Source organism: Girardinichthys multiradiatus, chromosome 12 (genome assembly GCF_021462225.1).
Source record: "Girardinichthys multiradiatus isolate DD_20200921_A chromosome 12, DD_fGirMul_XY1, whole genome shotgun sequence".
Taxonomy (NCBI): domain Eukaryota; kingdom Metazoa; phylum Chordata; class Actinopteri; order Cyprinodontiformes; family Goodeidae; genus Girardinichthys; species Girardinichthys multiradiatus.
The window spans coordinates 15,617,424-15,639,303 of NC_061805.1; the positions used below are offsets into that span (position 1 = coordinate 15,617,424).

Here is a 21,880-nt window from a genome sequence, read left to right on the forward strand (position 1 = left end):
TATTATCTCGTCTTGTGAGGTGGATGCCCTAGAAAGCTGCTGTTGTCACATTTTTCAGAAACAATGGTTGTCCTTCAAACTGATTGCAAAGCTATTAGTCTGGGCCATTTTGGATTATCATCTTTAATTTGCTCATTCTTGACTGATGAAAACTTCTCGCACTTTCTCCAGTGTGCTGTCTGTGGCAGTTAAGATACTATGTCCTCATAAGGACTCCAGATATTGTAACTTCACTTACCAAAAATAAAGCAGAAAATAGCCCTATTACTGACATTTTAAAATCCTGACAAGTTCAGAAACTAAAAACCTGTGTGGGCAATAGGTGAAATATCACATTATCACATTGTCAAGCCGTCTTACTGAAAGCTGCTCCACACATTTGCTGTTAGATTTTGTATATTTGTTATAAAAGAGATGAGTTTAAAAACACTTCTACTGGCCAGTTTAGAGAAGTATTGTATTTGTTGTTTTTGGTAAAAATAGCATCACATTAATAAAATATATGATATCTCAGCTTGGCTATGAATGTTATTGAATAAAAAAATGCAGATTCACACTCTTGACATTATTGTGTATTCCTTAATTGTTATGAAAATACAATATACAGAGCAACAATACAATGATTTGTAGAATGTTCCATATGTACATAACAGGTTTTCCGCCTTGCTAAGGAGGATAAGAAAGAATTGGAAATTTGTGCCTTTTTTATTCTTGTTACCAACAACATGCAGAAGCCCATCTCGGCTTCAGAACCTTTCCATTAATTTGGATGTTTTTTTATGAAATGAATATCCAAAGCGATATGAAACTTCCAAAATGATTTGATGTGCACACATGTTCTGAGCGTCTATCTAGCTGTGGTAGTATTTGTTTTAAAATCTGTTCCTTGAATGTCACATCCATCCTGGGTTACTGGATTCTAAACCCTGTGTTATCAAAACAACAATAAAAAGATTATCTGATAAACTAAAAAGGAAAGGATCCACCTGGTCGCCGGTTTGTTTTTATAATTAGTGGATTCACAGCCGTCCTATTAAATTTGAAGACCCTTTGGCAGTTTGAGGTGATTCTGTGGTTAAACTTCCTCCTCTTTCCCCAGACATGGGTCTGTTCAGACCCACTTTCCTCTGGAAGGCAAAAGTGTGAGTTTGTAACAAGTGCACACTGTACATTATGCCACCTCTTTTAAAGCACTGTCATTTAACCTTTCCATGTAATTACGTAACTCCTTTGAGTCTCCCAGCTGCACGTCCTGACACACCCACTTAATGTCCTGACTGTGATATCCTGAGAGCGTGTTAACAACTGGGTGGCTATTGTCTGAAGAAAGAGTGGTGAATGTGGTGAACTTCACTCTTTTCCTCTTCGTGGTGGGGGAGTCTCCTTTGCCATCTTTCGCCGTGTCTGCCACCCGGTGCACCTGTCCCTGCACATTCTTCTGCACAGAGCCGCCATTTAGCAGATGGCTGCCCTCCTCCAGGCCGCTGCTGGAGTCTATCATGGAGGTTTGCTCCTCCTGCTGAGGCGACAGGCTGATCTGGCTCTCTAGCAGCTCCGCCTCGTTCCCGAGCCACACCCAGTCATGGGCGTGGTTCAAGTTCTCCTGGCCCTCGATGGAGAGCTCCTTGTGCCGGTATTTGAGAGTGTAGGATATGCAATTAATGAGAAAGACCAGAATGGCAAGGCAGAAGACGCCAAGCAAGGCATACATGCCAATCTCCAAGTCAGTGAGTCCCCGACCGCTGTGCAAGATGTCACTGTCTGTATTGCGGCCGTGAGGCAGATCTACTTGTGCTGGAAAGTCTGCAAAGTCAATTGGGATGTTTTGGCCACCATTGTCTGAAAGCTTAGGTCTGCGTATTATAGCACTTCTAGTTGTGGTCGCTCTCCTCAGTATCCCGTCCTCTATGTCAGAGATGGAGCTGCCGTAGTAGTGAGTGTCAAGACCGGTCCTATCCTGTGATGAGAGCCTGCCTCTGTTCTCCATGTCGTCTCCGTCTGGGCCATAGTCATTGCTCCCTCCCCTTGAGCTGTCACTGGGACCAAACCTCACCCTGACATTACAGTTCCCTGCTGCCAGGATGCTGCGGCGCTTGAACTTTTGGCAGACTTCGCTAACAGTCATTTCCACCCTGACGAGCAAACCTTTACCCTCTGCCTCCGTCACGATGACAGGCCATTTCCACGAGGGGTCCTGCTGCACAGTCACCACCTCCTCATCTAGGGATGTAGCTGTCAGCACGAAGAAGTCGGGATTGTAGAGATCCAGCGGAGCCAGAGAGCCGTCACTGAACTGAAGCCAGGCACTGATCAAGGCCTCCTGAGGAAGCACAAACAGTAGGAACAGAGAAAAAATAGTGACAAAGCATGAACTGTAATACTTGTGTCCAACTTTATATCATGGAAAAAGATTGCAACAGATCATGTTAGCTACCTCGGCAGGTTAGAACTGCTCAAATGTTTGTGACAAAAAATCCCCTTGTTTTTTTTCCTGTCTTTTGCTCCCAGTAGTTAAGTGAATTTTCAAATGTACCACAAAATGAGTACTATCATTCAATATTTAATTTTCCAACACACAACATTTTGTATACATAAAGCCCTTGGTGAGGTCTAACATTCAGGTTTTCTAAACATCTTTTATTTTAAAATTCTATACTTTTCCACAGTCAAATTTCCAAAGGCCTAACTATTTTAGGTTATCTATTTAAGAATCAATTCAAACGTTTATCACAGCAAACTTCATAGCAAATATTTGTACACTGGTCAGGGAACCTGAAAATTAGGTAGGTAGCTAGGCAGATTGAGTGAGTGAGTGGTTTACTTGTTCAACCTTAATTTACCCAGGTGAGCTGATAGAGAACACATTTACAACATTGAGCTAGGCAAGAGGCAGCAGTAAAAGCAAACAGTACAAACATAATAAATAAAGGACACACTTATAATACAGGCAAAGAAAAAAACAGCATTTGCTGTATATACAATATATATATATACAAATCATAATGGACAAACAGATGTATATAGGTAGGTACGTACATATGCTGGTAGGTATGAACATAGGTAGGGATGGATGAATGGATGGATGGATGGATGGATGGATGGATGACAAATTGATGGATGGAATTTGTAACCTTAATAAACAGTTGTTAAGATATAGTTTGCAAACTCTGTGGTAACTCTCTCATAGTTGATAAGGAAACAGATTAAGGGGAATGAAATATGAGATCAAAGGGTTACATCAAACATTGTTCATGCCAATAAGGATTTGCCATTTATTTGCTCTTAAAGCTGCCTTGTACTTAAGTCTAACAACTGGCTGTTTAATGTTGCTGTAGGACAAATCCCAAGAGGGGACCAAGTAGCTCCCCACCATGGTTTGCAAATGTTTCCCTAATTACTACCACCAGAGGACTAACACTGCAGTACTGCCTGCTTATCCTTACACTGTGCATGATGAGATGTAAAGATAAGTGCTTGTACCCTTCCTGCCTCTTCTGCTAAGGAAAGAGGGTTAAGGAATCTGATGGGGAGAAGCACACAAGAACACACAAGAGGGTTTCAAGTTGCCTTACCAAGTCAGCAAGACAGAAAGTTTGATGGAACAGTCACATTTTGTATATATGTCATATTTTCGTACAGTGCTGTGATTTTACACTTGCATTCTCTGAGATTAGGTTTCCACCCAAGAAAAAAACATGTCTGTCACACTTCAGCTCTCATACCTTTAACCACTGGGGGTCCTAAACGTATGTACTTGTTCACAGGCAGGCTCACAGTTTGTTCATCCTCATTTGTCTGAGGAATGCCTTTTTCTTTCAAAACAACAGGTTTTTTTTTCTCCAAATGTTTGATCAAACTTGCAATTTTATGCCAGAGAGGAGAGTTCTGTGTGAATTTACCACCATTCTCTGTTGTAATCGGATCTGCCTAAACGGTGAGTAATTACATGTATTTAATGTAACAGCAATCAGCAGTAGATGAAGGTCATCACTGCAGTGACTAACAGAGAGAAGAAGAAGCAATTACAGGTCTGTTTCCACTTTTCAAAACAGATAATGATTATTCTCATTAACATATAACCTGCATGTATTATCTTCCAAAATTATCAAAATTATCTGAAAGAAAACAGATACAAACACCACATTTAATTTCCTGTTGCCCTAAGTGCTGTAAGCACAACAAAAGTAATCCTACTTCACCAGATATTTAATTGATAAATTATTAAAATAATCACAAATTATCATATAAATTGTATTTTTGTTTCAACCTTTAATAAATTCACTGATTGCTCTGATATACAGTATATATAGGCAATTCTGACCTGTTTGGGGTTCTGCAGAAATTCCTGTGTGCTGGTAGTAGCCAGGATGGCCCTGTTGCTTCCAGGACTTAACTGCAGGCCCATAGACAGTCCCGTCACCAGCTGGACCCCCAGTTCTGTGATGGTCACTTTGTCATCCACCACTGTGACTGTTTTCTCTGCCAGGATTGAGTCTGACAGTGGGGACAAAACCTGGAGGAAAAAATAAAAGATATTATAAAGTTGGTTCAAACAAGTAAGAAGTAATTTATTGGTATTTCGTCGTCGTCATCTTCTGCTTTATCTGGAACCAGGTGGCGGGTACAACAGTAGGGACACCCAGACTTTCCTCTCCCCAGACACCTCCTCCAGGTCCTCTGGGGGGAGCCCAAAGGCACTCCCAGCCTACCTGAGAGACATAGTCCCTCCAGCGTGTCCTGGGCCGTCCCCTGGGCCTCCTCCTGGTGGAACGTGACTGGAACACCTCCCGAGGAAGGCGTCCAGGAGGCATCCGGTATAGATGCCTGAGCCACCTCAACTGGCTCCTCTTGATGTGAAGGAGCAGCGGCTCTACTCTGAGCCCCTCCCGGATGGCCGAGCTCCTCACCCTATCTCTAAGGGAGTGCCCGGCCACCCTACAGAGGAAGCTCATTTCAGCCGCTTGGATCTCGTTCTTTCGGTCATAGCCCAAAGTTCATGGACAAAGGTGAGTGTAGGAACCTAGAATGACCGGTTAATTGAGAGCTTCGCTTTTCGGCTCAGCTCACTTTTCACCACAACAGACTGGCACAGCGTGCCCATTACTGCGGCAGCCGCACTGATCTGTCTGTCGATGTACCGCTCCATTCTCCCCTCAACTCGTAACCAAGACACCGAGATACTTGAACTCCTCCACTTGAGGCAGATTTCTACCAACTTGTAGAGGGCAAACCACCCTTTTCTAGTCGAGAACCATCGCCTCAGACTTGGAGGAGCTGATCCTGATCCCAGCCACTTCACACTCAGCTGTGAACCGCCCCAGTGCATCCTGTAGGTCCTGGCTAAAGGGGGCCAGCAGGACCATGTCATCTGCAAAAAGAAGAGACGAAATCCACTGGTCCCCATACCGGACCCCCTACAACCCTTGGCTGCGCCTAGAAATCCTGTTTATAAAAGTTATGAACAGGACCAGTGACAAAGGGCAGCCCTGCCAGAGTCCAACATGCACCGGGAACAGGTCCGACTGGCAATGCAGACCAAACTCCTGTTCCGCTTGTACAGAGACCAGATAGCCCCTAATAAAGGGCCCCGATTCTATACTCCTGGAGCACCCCCCACAGGGCACCATGATGGACACAGTTGAATGCCTTCTCCAGGTCCACAAAACACATGTGTACCGGTTGGGCAAACTCCCATGAACCCCCGAGTACCCTGTAGAGGGTATAGAGCTAATCCAGTTTTTCACGGCTGGAACGAAAACCACACTCCTCATCCTGAAGCTGAGGTTCGACTATTGGCCGGACTCTCCTCTCCAGTAGACTGGCATAGGCCTTACCAGTGATGCTAAGGATTTCCGCCTTGGAATACACCCTCCGGTCACCCTTCTTGTGAAGAGGCGTATCAACCATGACAGCCCCACAACATCCAGAGACTTGAGGTACTCAGGGCAGATTTCAACCACCCACGAAGCCTTGCCACTTTGGAGCTTTTTATCCACCTCTGTGACTTCAGCCTGGGTGATGAATGAGTCCAACCCCGAGTCCCCAGCCTCTGCTTCCACCAAGGAATGCGTGACGATAGGATTGAGGAGATCCTTGAAGTACTCCTTCCACCTCCTTATAATGTCCCCAGTCGAGATCAGCAGCTCCCCACCCCCACTGTAAACAGTGCTGGCGAAGCACTGCTTCCCCCTCCAGAGGCACCGGACAGTTTGCAAGAATCGCTTCGAGGCAAACCGGCAGTCCTTCTCCATGGCCTCACTAAACTCCTCCCAGGCCCGAGCTTTTGCATCTGCTACAGCCCGGGCCACGGCACGCCTGGCCTCACAGTAACCATAATATTTATTGTTATTTAATAGATTCAAAAAAGTATTAAATGAAATTCAGTTTCTCTTGTTTGAAGGATTTTATTGATGAAGTAGTATCTTCCTTCAAGTGTCGGAGATCATAAAGCAGGGGAGGGCGGCAATTTCAGTCACATCTCTAAAATGACAGCAGCAGGAGTGCTTGGGTGGCCCGTAGGTGGGTCTCTACTACTTCAGTTGCTTCAGTATGTCTATCATGCTTCAAATTCTGATGAATTTGTCTAATAATAATGTGGCCACTTGGAGGCAATCATAGACCATTTAAATCTTATTCCCTGATTGTCAGTTGATCGTTAAATAGAAAAAGCAACAAAAAAAGTGACATCAATGCAAAAGCAACATTCCCTATTGTGACACGGCAAACCACTATGAATTCCACACCCTTTATCCCAAAACACTATTGAAAACAGGAGTGTATCATAATGCAACATATATAACTTAAAGATGTAACAGCATTTGATGTCCAATGTAAAACCCAATTTCCTCATGTTTAGAACCACATAGAAATTGTTTTTCAATATGTGAACATAGATGGCAAGGTAAGAAAGTGTGTGACACCAGCATTACTTGTACCTGACTAAGAACTCCACATTTTGAGCCTGATTTTTCAAATAAGACCCCCACCCCGCAAAAAAGGCAAAATCCTCTGCATTGTAGTGTATTAACATAGTTTTCATGAAACAGGGGAGGCCAATGCACTGCCCTTAGCCCAACTTGCATTCATATAACATTTCAAAGAAATGGATAACTGCTAAGCACTAACCCATGACACTGCAAAATAAACAACTACAGCTTTGCTCCACACTAGCATTTTAATAACGTTATAGCCTGCTGACAATGTTTTTCCTCTACACTCTTCCCCAAGAGGAATAAACAGCATAGCGAACATAGCCCAATGAGCAGAGAAAGAGAGGAATTCATTTCTAAAGTTGATCAAGAAGAAATCTGAGCAGATATAATTCACCATCGGTCACGTTGCTTGATTGACAAACAGTTTCAGGAAACACGAATGTAAAACCTTTACATCTCTGAAGGTGTTAGCAGAAAGTAGATCACTATAAGTTGCAGGTGATTTAGAAAAATTATTCTATCTATCTATTGTTTGTATTGTATTTAAAATGCAAACAAAGTACCAGACTACATGCAAACTAATACATAAGAAATGCATTTTTATCCCATTTCCTCAGCTAGGAGCACACGAGGAAATCAATTGACTGGCGTCTGGCTGGAGAAAGTCCTGTCTGTTTCAATGACACCAAACACATTTTAACCCAATACATAACAATCTGTGTTAAACTCTGTTTGAGCTATGGATGTTGTCCTGTGCATGCATATGCATGCAAGTTTCTCCTCGTGTATCAGATGACATGAAGGCTATCATGGGTAATCACATCTGTCAGAACTTTGCATTCATCACACTTTCAGGTCTGTGCTTGTTTTGTTAAACTGTGAGGTGTTTGTGGAGGTGTACACATGTCTGCCCTCCACAATACCATGAAGAAGATTTTGCTTCTGCAGATGTCATTAGGAGGTTGATATTTATTCAGACAGAATGAAGAGCTGAAAGCCAAAGGGCCCACTCATGCATAAAGCTTGTGAAAAACCAGCGAGCATTTGTCTACTCTGGACAAAAGGACATACTAATCAGATACAGCAATGGTCTTCACAACTTGTATTGTCTTTGTGATAAAAAAATGAGTTCATGTTCCTTCAGGACAATACATATGTTTAATATTTATCTAACACAAATACATGTGAAGGTTTACACGATCAGTTTATTTCCTGGCTGAGCGAATACTTAGAGCTTTACTGTTTGTTACCCATGGTTAAATGGACAAGAATCATTAGTGCTGGACAGATAAGGCTTTACAGTGGAGAAAGCCTCCATATGCTCAACAAATAAATATTACATTGGAATGCCTAAAAATTTAGCAGAAAGCCCATAGGCTAAAACCTTCTGGTCAGCAGCTCCTTTCAAAACCCAAAATGATTTTAGAAAACATCAAAACTATGAATTAACACATTTGGAATTATATACTGAACAAAAAATGTGAAACAACTGAAAATATGTCTTATATTCTAGGTTCTTCTAAGTAGCCACCTTTTGCTTTGATTACTGCTCCGCACACTCTTAGTATTCTGATGATGAACTTCAAGAGGTAGTCACCTGAAATGGATTTCCAACAGTCTTGAAGGAGTTCCCAGAGCTGCTTAGCACTTGTTGGCCCTTTTGCCTTCACTCTGCGGTCCAGCTCACCCCAAACCATCTCGATTGGGTTCAGGTCCGGTGACTGTGGAGGCCAGGTCATCTGGCGCAGCACCCCATCACTCTCCTTCTTGGTCAAATAGCCCTTACACAGCCTGGAGGTGTGTTTGGGGTCATTGTCCTGTTGAAAAATAAATGATGGTCCAACTAAACGCAAACCGGATGGAATAGCATGCCGCTGCAAGATGCTGTGGTAGCCATGTTGGTTCAGTATGCCTTCAATTTTGAATAAATACCCAACAATGTCACCAGCAAAGCACCCCCACACCATCACACCTCCTCCTCCATGCTTCACGGTGGGAACCAGGCATGTAGAGTCCATCCGTTCACCTCTTCTGCGCCGCACAAAGACACGGTGGTTGGAACCAAAGATCTCAAACTTGGATTCATCAGACCAAAGCACAGATTTCCACTGGTCTAATATCCATTCCTTGTGTTCTTTAGCCCAAACGAGTCTCTTCGGCTTGTTGCCTGTCCTCAGCAGTGGTTTCCTAGCAGCTATTTTACCATGAAGGCCTGATTCACACAGTCTCCTTTTAACAGTTGTTCTAGAGATGTCTCTGCTGCTAGAACTCTGTGTGGCATTGACCTGTTCACTAATCTGAGCTGCTGTTAACCTGCGATTTCTGAGGCTGGTGACTCGGATGAACTTATCGTCCGCAGCAGAGGTGACTCTTGGTCTTCCCTTCCTGGGGCGGTCCTCATGTGATCCAGTTTCTTTGTAGCGCTTGATGGTTTTTGCGACTGCACTTGGAGACACTTTCAAAGTTTTCCCAATTGTTCGGACTGACTGACCTTCATTTCTTAAAGTAATGATGGCCACTTGTTTTTCTTTACTTAGCTGCTTTTTTCTTGCCATAATACAAATTCTAACAGTCTACTCAGTAGGACTATCAGCTGTGTACTGTATCCTCCACCTCCTGCACAACACAACTGATGGTCCCAACCCCATTTATAAGGCTTGAAATCCCACTTATTAAACCAGGGCACACCTGTGAAGTGAAAACCATTTCAGGTGACTACCTCTTGAAGCTCATCAACAGATTGCCAAGAGTGTGCGGAGCAGTAATCAAAGCAAAAGGTGGCTACTTTGAAGAACCTAGAATATAAGACATATTTTCAGTTGTTTCACACTTTTTTGTTCAGTATATAATTCCACGTGTTAATTCATAGTTTTGATGCCTTCAGTGTGAAGCTACAATATTCATAGTCATGAAAATAAAGAAAACTCTTTGAATGGGAAGGTGCGTCCAGACTTTTGGTCTGTACTGTGTGTGTGTGTGTGTGTGTGTGTATGTGTGCCTGTGTGTATATATATATATATATATCAGTGGCGGATGCTGGTCTTTCAAGGAGGGGAAGCTCAATTTCAAGATCGCTGATTCGCTCATTTTGTTGTCAATCAAAAAGGGATTCAGCCTCAAACAGATCATCCAATCATCCTGCAGAAGCTGAGGGTCCGGGCTAGCCGAGGCCAGCCCACTGCCCCATAGACCCCCAAGGACGCTGAGTGTCCGATGGGCGGGACAAAGCCCAGCATTTTTGCTTTGCTATTGAACTCATTGTTTAAAGCACTGTGAGGCTGCGGGAATGAGTGAGAGGAAAGCCGCGTCGCTACCAGTGATAAGAAGCTGATTCTGAACAAAAATTGAGCGCGTTGTAGCGCATATTTAGTCAATGACATGTGCACAGAGCAGTATATATTTGATCACTTATTTTTTGACATTTTAGGGAAAGCTGAGCTTCCCTTGCAATCTTAGAGCAATCGCCACTGATAAATATATATGTTTCTATTTTTGCATGTTTGAGTAGTGATCTCTTTATAATCAACAATATAATTTTAAGATAAAATTGTGTGTTTGTTTTGTACAGTAATATATTGTGGAAAGCGTGTGGGCGAGACTCCCTTCAGCTTACCTTGCAGTTCAGCTACTGCTCAAAGGAAAACCACTAAAAGGCAGTTGTTTTATTTAATTGCATAGAATAAATAGTGGAGGTCACTAAACAGAACGCACAGTTAACTCATTGTGCAGAATTGTTTCTCAGAGGCGCCATTACTCATACATAAAAAAAACACGTATTTTTAAAATTGTTCTTGACCGCACCCTAGTGGCTGCGCAGGGCCATGTTTATCATAACAAATTGAAGACAATGTACTGTAAAGATGGTACAGACATACCCCAAATGACTTACAGCTGTAACAAAGAGACCATGTCTCGTTTTCCTTCCACTTTACAATAATGTGGCATTTTGTGTTAATCTCATAAAATCAAATAAAATACGTTAAAATGTTGGTAGTAGTCTGGTAAAATGAGAAAATACAAGAGGTGTACATACTTTTGCAAGGCTTTGGAGATATGTTTCTTTTGACATTAAAACTGTGGTGAATTATGATTTCCAGCTAAACCAATGCTATATTTCAATTATACAGAACTTTTTTGTCACAACAGAAGATTTTTATGGTATTCATCTCATGGTATACCTGGATAGTGGTCATCCCTGCGTCTTGTCCAACCAGGATTCTCTTGTCCAGCAGCTTTGCTACTTGTGGGTTATCTACCTTCAGGAAGTCCCCTACAAGCTCTGTGATGTCCACCTGCCAGTCAGTGCCCAGCATGAAGGTGGTCTGACCTCGTGGTTCGGATGACTCAGCTATAAAGTGGGTCAGGACTTTGACCATAGCATGTTGGTACTGCAGAGTGCAGCTCCGTCCTCGCCTGTCCTCATCATCCTCATCTTCGCTATCCCATGTGGACCTGACAAGTGGAAAAAAGCAATATTTACTACTGTGCAACATAAATACATGCGTATTCGGGCTGATTTCCTAGCCTCAGAGATAGTAATATCATCTGATCTACTACTTCAGTCCGCATCACACAGCAACACATCAAAACCAACAGCCTAACCAATAATAAATTGGTTGGACTCCATGAACAGTTTGACAATCAAAGTAGACTGGGAACCTCTGGCAGAACTTCACCTACATCTATGATACACTTTAAAAGAAAAAGATCTGAAGAACCCACAACCTCCAGGAACACTTTTTACTGCCAAAACAGTTATTTCACTTCAAAGGTTGCTGAAGTTTTGAGCTGTTAAAGTAATTCAGTGCAGAGGGTGAGACCTAACTTCTTTAAACTAACTCAACACTCAGTGTCACCATTATAGTTGGGGCTTCAGAGGGAATCTTGAAGATGTAATGGCAGCTACACAAGAAAGTGACACATATTCACTTCCAGTTATAGTTCTGCTCCCATGTTGATTATTATTTAGTTGCACAAAGTTTTCTCTCTCATATACAATGTTCATATAGCTGCTGGCAGCACTCATGCACTCACTGTCTCCAGGCAAGCAATTGAAAAGAAATCTGTCTTACACCCTTGCTTCTGTTTGCATTCACATTACTATTAAAGTTGGACTAACATTATTGTATAGAGTTATGTTGTGTAAGACCCCCTGTTTTACTGATGGTGTGCACAGCTTTTCTTTTTACCATTTACACATCTCTGTGATAGCGGTGAATGATAGTGGGTCTTCACCACATTGGCCTCTCTGTCGTCATTGCTGGATGCAGAAGAAAAGCAGGGAAACAACTTGGGAGATGCGGCTTGCATGTTGCTGCAACACAGGGAGGAAATCCTGGCAAAAAGGCCAGAGGTGAACAGAAGGCTGGCTCATGCACCGGGCCCAGTTCTGTTGTAACACACTTTGTTCAGTGTAAGATATCAAGTATTTTGAGGTTAAATGGCTCAAGTGCAAGTAAATGCATTACTTATTGGTGTAAAACAACTGAAAATATGTCTTATATTCTAGGTTCTTCAAAGTAGCCACCTTTTGCTTTGATTACTGCTCCACACACTCTTGGCATTCTGTTGATGAGCTTCAAGAGGTAGTCACCTGAAATGGTTTTCACTTCACAGGTGTGCCCTGTCAGGTTTAATAAGTGGGATTTCAAGCCTTATAAATGGGGTTGGGACCATCAGTTGCTTTGTGCAGGAGGTGGAGGATACAGTACACAGCTGATAGTCCTACTGAGTAGACTGTTAGAATTTGTATTATGGCAAGAAAAAAGCAGCTACGTAAAGAAAAACGAGTGGCCATCATTACTTTAAGAAATGAAAGTCAGTCAGTTCGAACAATTGGGAAAACTGCTTTGGTCTGATGAGTCCAAGTTTGAGATCTTTGGTTCCAACCAAAGTGTCTTTGTGCGGCGCAGAAGAGGTGAACGGATGGACTCTACATGCCTGGTTCCCACCGTGAAGCATGGAGGAGGAGGTGTGATGGTGTGGGGGTGCTTTGCTGGTGACACTGTTGGGGATTTATTCAAAATTGAAGGCATACTGAACCAGCATGGCTACCACAGCATCTTGCAGCGGCATGCTATTCCATCCAGTGAAAACCATTTCAGGTGACTACCTCTTGAAGCTCATCAACAGAATGCCAAGAGTGTGCGGACCAGTAATCAAAGCAAAAGGTGGCTACTTTGAAGAACCTAGAATATAAGACATATTTTCAGTTGTTTCACACTTTTTGTTCAGTATATAATTCCACATGTGTTAATTCATAGATTTGATGCCTTCAGTGTGAAGCTACAATATTAATAGTCATGAAAATAAAGACAACTCATATATATATATATATATATATATATATATATCAGTGGCGGATGCTGGTCTTTCAAGGAGGGGAAGCTCAATTTCAAGATCGCTGATTCGCTCATTTTGTTGTCAATCAAAAAGGGATTCAGCCTCAGACAGATCATCCAATCATCATGCAGAAGCTGAGGGTCCGGGCTAGCCGAGGCCAGCCCACTGCCCCATAGACCCCCAAGGACGCTGAGTGTCCGATGGGCGGGACAAAGCCCAGCATTTTTGCTTTGCTATTGAACTCATTGTTTAAAGCACTGTGAGGCTGCGGGAATGAGTGAGAGGAAAGCCGCGTCGCTACCAGTGATAAGAAGCTGATTCCGAACAAAAATTGAGCGCATTGTAGCGCATATTTAGTCAATGACATGTGCACAGAGCAGTATATATTTGATCACTTCTTTTTTGACATTTTAGGGAAAGCTGAGCTTCCCTTGCAATCTTAGAGCAATCGCCACTGATATATATATATATGTTTCTATTTTTGCATGTTTGAGTAATGATCTCTTTATAATCAACAATATAATTTTAAGATAAAATTGTGTGTTTGTTTTGTACAGTAATATATTGTGGAAAGCGTGTGGGCGAGACTCCCTTCAGCTTACCTTGCAGTTCAGCTACTGCTCAAAGGAAAACCACTAAAAGGCAGTTGTTTTATTTAATTGCATAGAATAAATAGTGGAGGTCACTAAACAGAACGCACAGTTAACTCATTGTGCAGAATTGTTTCTCAGAGGCGCCATTACTCATACATAAAAATAACACGTATTTTTAAAATTTAGTTGGAGCATCATTTATTTTTCAACAGGACAATGACCCCAAACACACCTCCAGGCTGTGTAAGGGCTATTTGACCAAGAAGGAGAGTGATGGGGTGCTGCGCCAGATGACCTGGCCTCTACAGTCACCGGACCTGAACCCAATCGAGATGGTTTGGGGTGAGGTGGAACGCAGAGTGAAGGCAAAAGGGCCAACAAGTGCTAAACATCTCTGGGAACTCCTTCAAGACTGTTGGAAAACCATTTCAGGTGACTACCTCTTGAAGCTATGAGCAGTAATCAAAGCAAAAGGTGGCTACTTTGAAGAACCTAGAATATAAGACATATTTTCAGTTGTTTCACACTTTTTTGTTCAGTATATAATTCCACATGTGTTCATTCATAGTTTTGATGTCTTCAATGTGAAGCTACAATATTCATAGTCATGAAAATAAAGAAAACTCTTAGATTGAGAAGGTGTGTCCAAACTTTGTAGTCCAACACTCAGTTGCTGCAGCAGCTAATTATCATGGGCAAAACCATGCAGTAATGAATTATTTGTTTAAAAATGTAATTTGACAGATAACACATTAAAAGTAAAAAAATAAATCTCACATACTGTTGAACTTTATGGCAGTTTTTCCATCCAATTAATTTTTGCTAGCCAAACCAAATCCACATACACCTGCACAGTATAATTTAATTGAGTCGAATAAACACATTTTCCAAATACCTTTAAATAAAAACATACATACATACAATCACATACATACAGTGTGAATATTTTTGGTTGGTTCAAATCAATATAATGCCCTAACTCAGAAAATTTAAATAACCTAATGACAAGTGAATTTGTTGAATCAACTTACTTGACTTACTTTTACAAAGCTTACTCTCAGTTTCTGCATAGAAGATCTTAGGGGAAAATAGTGCTGACTGTACATTTCTGTATTGCTAATGAGCGATCACACATTCATTCTAATTATTCTTCTTGAAAAAGTATTTTTAGGCAAGAAAAGTACATTTTAGGATTACTTACTGGCTTTAAAAAACAATTAAAAGGCAGATTGTAATTTGTTTTAGGTTTACAGGAATTACATTTTTTGGGATCTAACCCTAAAACATGATGCTCGCCTTTAAATAATGTAATATAGTCACCCAACTAAAAATAACAATATGACATTGATTTCCCTAAATGCATTGTATGTGCTTGTTTCAGCCACCTTCTTTTTAATTGAGCTAAGTTCAACACACGACAACGGGAGTATCTCATAAAGAAATGCTGCTGATTGAACCTGTAAGAGATGCTCCATCCCGTGAATGGCCATCATTTTTCCATCACCGTGCTTCTGCTACTTCCTCACCGTTTTGAAGCACCCCCTCTGAATCCTAAATGTGCTTACACCTCCCTACTGCTTTACTTAATAGCCTCCCTGATTGTTCTGTTGCCTGCAAATCTAATTTTATTACTTAAAGCAACAAATCAGCCAACGGAGGCATAACTGGTTTGCACTGGGAAAATTGCTTTGAGTTTGACAAACTAGGTTTAAATGGTTACATTATAATTAGATTTTGCCCATAACCGGTATTTTGTCTATTGCTTCAACAAACACCTTTATAAAAATCACAGAATGAAGCACTGTGAGATGTTGAGAAAGCAAATTCTAAATTGTTGATCAGGCAGAATAAATGCTGTTACAGCTATTTAGCCTTTCACTTATGCACAGCTGGGCTGCTTGCAAATGAAAAAGGGCCATGTCAACACAACTATTAATCATATATGTATACTTTGATTTACATCCACATTTTCTTTGAATCATCTGCAATAGTTCCTTTCGGTTCTTCCACATACATACACAAAGGTTGTGGTCATAGTAATGGGGAGAAGAAAATAAATTAATCTCTTAAACTGTTTTTCTTGCGATTATCCGCTCTGCTTGTCTCTGTCTGTCGGAATCCCCTAGGAAATCTGACTGACTACTAAGCCATGGGAATAAAGATGCTAGCTGATAGCTCCATAGAAAGCTAAGAGCACAGAGAGATTTGAAGTTAAGAGCTTAAAAGCTTTGCTGGACTGATTTCGCATGCAACTGAAAGGCAGCCAATAATAAAAAAATGATTTTGGAAGTGGATATTTTGGCATTAACAGAAATCTTATATATTCAGGATTGATGGCATCATCACAAGTGGTCTCCAACACAATGTTTACGAAAGATTTTGACAAGAACCAATGAAATTTGACTATATTGTGATATTAAAAGACAAATCAAATATCATCAGAGCTTTTTAGGGAGTTTTTTTTATTTTTATTTTTAAATTAAATGCTCCATGTTTAAATCTGCTGCAAATATTGAATCTTCATGCAAAATCAGAAAAAAGAAGAAAAAAGTAAAGGATGAGACCTTACAAAAGCTGACAAATGGAAAATCAATGTTAATATGCCTTGAAATAACAACATGCTTTTGTGTTTAGACCTAAATAAAATTCTACCTCAAGAATAACAACATGAACGAATTTACTAAAATCAGATAGAGATCATTAATGGACCTTTAGGCTGATTGCTTGCATAGATGGATGACTACTCATAACATTTGTTTCTTGTCTGTTTGAAAAACATGAACTAAACTGCTTGAATTTTAACATTAAAGACCCCCACCCTCCCTCCAAAAAAACCCCCCAAAAAACAGGAATTATTGCATTAAACCAGTACACTTGAACCTTTTTTTTGTCTTTACTTAGTGTATAAAAATGTTATTTTAGGAAGAACCCAAAGGCAGGCAGAACCAGAGGCAGAGTGGTGAAGTAATAAAACTTTAATAAGGAAAGTTGCGGAAAATGACAGAATGCACGTGTTTGTAATCAGGGGAAAATGTGTAACAGCTGAGGCAGAGTGAAAGCACTGCAGTTAACAGAAAGTGGGTGCCGCAGCTCTGATGTCACAGTGGGCTATATAAGAACATGTGAAATGCTCCACAATTGCTATTTCTCCTGCTGGAAACCAAGACGCGGTTACCATGCAACAGAGGCGCGCACCATTCTGGAGAAGAAGCTCACACATGGGTTTCATTCATTCTCCTCACTGGCCAAACTCATGAGAAGCTCAACGAGTTAAAAGCTTACTGGGATAAGAAGACCAGCAAGTTACCTTATCGATTGAATGCGTGAACTTGACACACAACTCCAAGGAGACAAAATTTTCCTCTTTGTTTTTGCTCCAGTCAACTGCTGACGGTCCGTCATATTTTTCCCCTTTTGGCAAAAGTAGGAGAAGCCAATTTGGCGTGGTTTTGGTTTGGTTTTGGTTAATAATTATCAATTATTAATGATAATTTACTAATGTAATTATTAAGTGCTTTGAGCCCATAATCACAACACCATATGATATCTCTGATTTCTATTCGTAAGCAATGATTTTTGGTTTAGAAATTGTTTTCTGTATCATGATTTTTAATTATAATTTTTTATAAATATAAATTTTTCTAGTCATAATCTTTACAGAAAGAAGAAATTAACTGATAAGGCCACACCTTTCTAACAATGAGCACAGGGAAATGACTTAAATGAAACAAGACCAGCAAGGAAATGGTCAAAACAGAAAAACATACAAAAACATTCTTGACAGTTTCTGAATGTGATTTGTGAAGAAATAAGCCTTTACCGTCATCACAGCAATAAAACCCTTCTTATAACTGACAAGTATTTTACATATTTTGACCGTTCATCTTTTACGATGAGCTCCAAATTTTTACAGTTGGATTGCCTTCTAGCTAAGTTCCTAAGTGTTTTCTTCATTCTACCTGGCCGTAATCAGGCCTGGGTGTGAGAAATAAAATTTAAGGCAGCTTTCCAAAAAATGTAACTAACACAGTTGCCAGCTGATGATTTACCATGATAACATTCCAATTTCATAAACGGCCAGGTTGTTTGGAAATTATTTGAAAATGGCATTTTGTATTTACTCTAGTAGCCCTCGTGTCATATTATGACATTATTCATAATCTAAAACATTTAAGTGTAAGGTAAAAGCAAGAAAAAGAAGAGAAATCTTTAGGTGAAAAAAACAAATGCCTGCTACTGCACATCCTTTTAAAGAATTTTATGTCTAAAAAAGAGACCATCTGGCACCTGAAATGACAGCAGTGATATTACTGAGCATGTTCTAACATAATGACCAATCCATCCTTTATATTCATTCAGATATATGGATTTAATACAATCATACATTAATACATTTAACTAAAGACCAGTACTGTTGAATTTAGGAGCAGATAGACCATTAGAGAAATCCAACTGTTTTATCCACTGTATAAATCTGAGTCAACATTTGTGCAGCTGCCTTAAAAATCAAATCTAAGGTTAATCTAATAAACAAATACTGCTCTGTTCCCAAGAACAAACCTGCCTCTCAAAGCATTATTTTTGTCCATGCCATTTACTTTCTAGCCTACTCCTGACTTCAGATGAGATGCTGCATATTTATGTGTTTTGCCTCGTTTAGTCATGTTGTGCAAAGTGTGCGCTCAATTTGTTTGGACATTGTTTTCCGGCATTTTATTTTCTCCTACAGTGACGAAGGTTATTTGGACAGAAAAAGGCAGTGTTGTTTTTATAGATATGGAAAGAGGGTAACCTGTTTCAATTAGAATTTCGTAGAGCTTCCAATACAGTCTGTTGAAAGATCTTTGAAAGAGAATGTCTTAAACATTAAAAAAGTAGGAAATAATTTTTAATAAATATATCTGGAAAGACTTTTTAAAGCAGTCATGCATGCCGAAATACTCCGTCTACACTTAGTTAATCTGTCTGTGAAGGCTTATCTTGTCACTCTTTTGGCAGAGCTTAAGGAGCCTAAGAGGTGAGCTGTGCAGGCAGAGTCAGTCAAAAACCGAGTCAGGAGCTCTGCAGCTATTCCACTAACAGGGCAGATGTGTCTTTATTTTTTACTTCTCCACTGCCTGCATTAGCAAGGCCACACATACCAAGCCTGACTGATCAGGGAGGACTAAGGCACTTGTTATTGTCACTCATTGGCTTAGTTCCTCCTGGGCTTCGGACAGCGGACCAGTGCACATTCTCACCAACAGCCATAGTGGCACTATTCAAGGTCATGCCTGTTCTCCCCTGATAAACAAAGACGGCTGCAGAACAGGGGGAAACAAAGCTCTCTAAAGCCGTCAGCACTGCCGCTGGAGCTAACCATGACAACCCAGCTTGACTCTCCCTGCTGGTGGAGGCGTGAATTCCGACACACAGCTGGAAAAGCAACACACTCAACAAGCCATGCCATTAGCTGAACGCTGTACCTCTGTCACTCACAATAAGCGGGGAGCATGGATAATTAGAGGAGACACAGTGGTGTGTGGGATGACTCCAAGTACAACTTCGACTCAATTCCAGATGTAATTACTGCAGATAGGTTGATAGCTGCTCCATCAGCAGATGGATTTCTGCAGCTGCAGAGTGGCAGTGTTGGCAGAAGGTGCCGCTAGTGATGAGGCCTCAGGAGAGGGAGTCTGACCTCGAGACAGCTATAATAATGTGCTGTCCTACTCACAACTAAGAGATGCAATGGCAGGCCACCATGAGCTGACAATAATGACAAACTGGACTGCACAGGTTAGCCATTTTGTAATCAACTAAGAACTGGCAGGGAGACTGAAATAAGAAAAAGACAGACAGAGAGTTGCTCGCTGACACAGTCATCATTATCTAATTTTTGTTGATGACAGAATTCAAACAAATCAATTGTAATAAAAGCTATTCATCAGTCTGGTAAAGCATCTCAAAGACATCTGATTATAAGCTTTCAAGATTTATTGTTCAGAATTTGAACCTTTTTTATAACACTGTTATTCCTAATCATTATGCTCGAATCATCGCACATCAGGAGATGTGACTAATTTCATAAAGCAGATGAGTGGACCTCCAATTTTTCATCATAACATTCCTGCAGTTTAAAGTAGGTTGAGATGAGATGCCAACTCCTCAGTAAGAGAAGTAGCCACCAGCTCTCACAAAATTACATAACCGTCTAATTTGCAAAATTGTCCATTTGTATGTAATTGTAATTAATGATGTAGGAGAGAGGAATAATATCATGGGAGAGATAAAAAGTGACTACAAAGCACCCCACATATCTAGAATCATGAATTAACTTTCTTCTGTTGATCGTTGTTTTTTTTTATTTTGTTAAAATTTCAACCCTCCTCCACTATCTGGACCTGGGACCGACAAACATTTACCACAAGAGATGTGGAGCTGCTAGTTTTTTAAAGCCTGTCTTGGTTTTGATATCATGGTTCACTTAGGAACCTAGAATAACAGCATTTCAGCCAGTGGCAGCTCCGCATGTGTATGGTTCATTTACAGTCCAGATGCAGAAGTGGGAACTTTTCCTGCTGTGACTGTAGCTGAGAGGGAGTGCTGCAGCCACTGCAGCACCCTTTACTTATGAAGAATAGTTTCTAAAAGTCTCCAACACCAGAAAATGTCACTAGGGTTTTCACTCGCTATAATAAAAAAAAAAACTAAATGGTTCTGAATAACAAAATCACTAAGTTAGCAAGCTTGCAGAGAAAGCTGGAGGCCAGAGTGACTCGAGTTTTCTCCAGCTGTATGGGCCGTACAGTAACATGGAGCTGTTCTTCCGCCTCCTACATGTTTTTTCTAGCTTACAAGAGACATATGTGTTGGTTTGGAGATATTTCCACTTAGGTCAAACACAGACAGACAGTCATGAAGAGGAAACTTAAGGACCGCATCCCTTCACTTTTATCAAGGTAACCCTGTTTTAAAACTACAGTTGGAAAGATAGAGCAGGCAAAATAATTATTGAACACCACAACATTTTTTTTTCTAATGATGCCATTGACATAAAATCTACACCAGATGTCGGCAGCAGTCCAAGTAATCCACACATACAAAGCATTAAAAGCAAAATAGTCCACAGATAGTACAGGGAGCGAGCATTGAACACATGAAAAACAAAATGCACAGAAAGCCAAGAAACCAGTTGAAATCTGTTAGTAAATAGAAAACATTCCTGCTGCTGTGTGAAAGTCAAAATGAGCTGGTTTAATGTTAGAGACCATCACAAAACTTTCTTAAGGTTCGAAAAAGATTAATGGGGATAGTTCGAATTTCTAAGCTTCTGAATATTCCAGTGAGTATTGTTGAAGCCATAAATGTTAAATTGTTTTATTTTTTTTACTCGCTGTGTGAAAACCATGCCTTATAAACAACAGACTGCAGGCTGGATAACCGAGCTGATGGACTCACTAATTAACCATCTAATATTAGCTTGTCTAGTTACACATAATTCTTTGAGATTAATCTTTTATTTTTCAAATTATTTGAATGCTGTGTAGCTCCTATTCAGTCTGATCTTATTTGAACTTCTAATAACGTTATTATATATGTAATAAATGCAAACATTTATTGTAATAAAATACACAATTAAATCGAAGCCCCTGTTTGGAGGAAAGCAATTGTTTGGATTAATCGATCAATTCAAAAATTAGGCGATACATTAATTGACAAAAATTAGTCCTCAGTGGCAGTTCTACTCTGTGAAGGGCGCAACAGCAAAAAGGGATGATATCCTGCAGAAAAATCCACTTGAAGACTTAAATTAAATTTAGCTAGTGTTAAGTCTATGGTTTAAATTAGGTTTTTGTGTCAAAATGTAAATATAAGTAAAAAATATTATTTATTTATTAGATACGTGATTAAATCTGTAATAACAATTTGTCCTATCACTTTAGCAACAGTAGGAATAATTGTTACTTCCTCTTTTAAATACATGGCAGTGTCTAACCCAGAAAAACATTAAAGAGGGTTAAAAGGACTGTA

At 40.5% G+C, this 21,880-nt stretch overlaps 1 protein-coding gene across 2 annotated transcripts in view; it reads right to left on the reverse strand.

Annotated features, from left to right (window-relative positions):
• Positions 1-557: 557 nt before the first annotated feature.
• The window catches only part of si:dkeyp-14d3.1 (transmembrane protein 132D), a 287,155-nt gene continuing 265,832 nt past the window's right edge, over positions 558-21,880 (reverse strand). For both annotated transcript variants that reach the window (XM_047381724.1, XM_047381725.1), the window contains 3 exons: positions 11,111-11,384; positions 4,322-4,513; positions 558-2,320 (listed from right to left, as the gene is read on the reverse strand). In XM_047381724.1, coding sequence (XP_047237680.1) covers positions 1,172-2,320; positions 4,322-4,513; positions 11,111-11,384 — 1,615 coding nt within the window. In that variant the 3' untranslated portion in view covers positions 558-1,171. The remainder of the gene's footprint in view (positions 2,321-4,321; positions 4,514-11,110; positions 11,385-21,880) is intronic.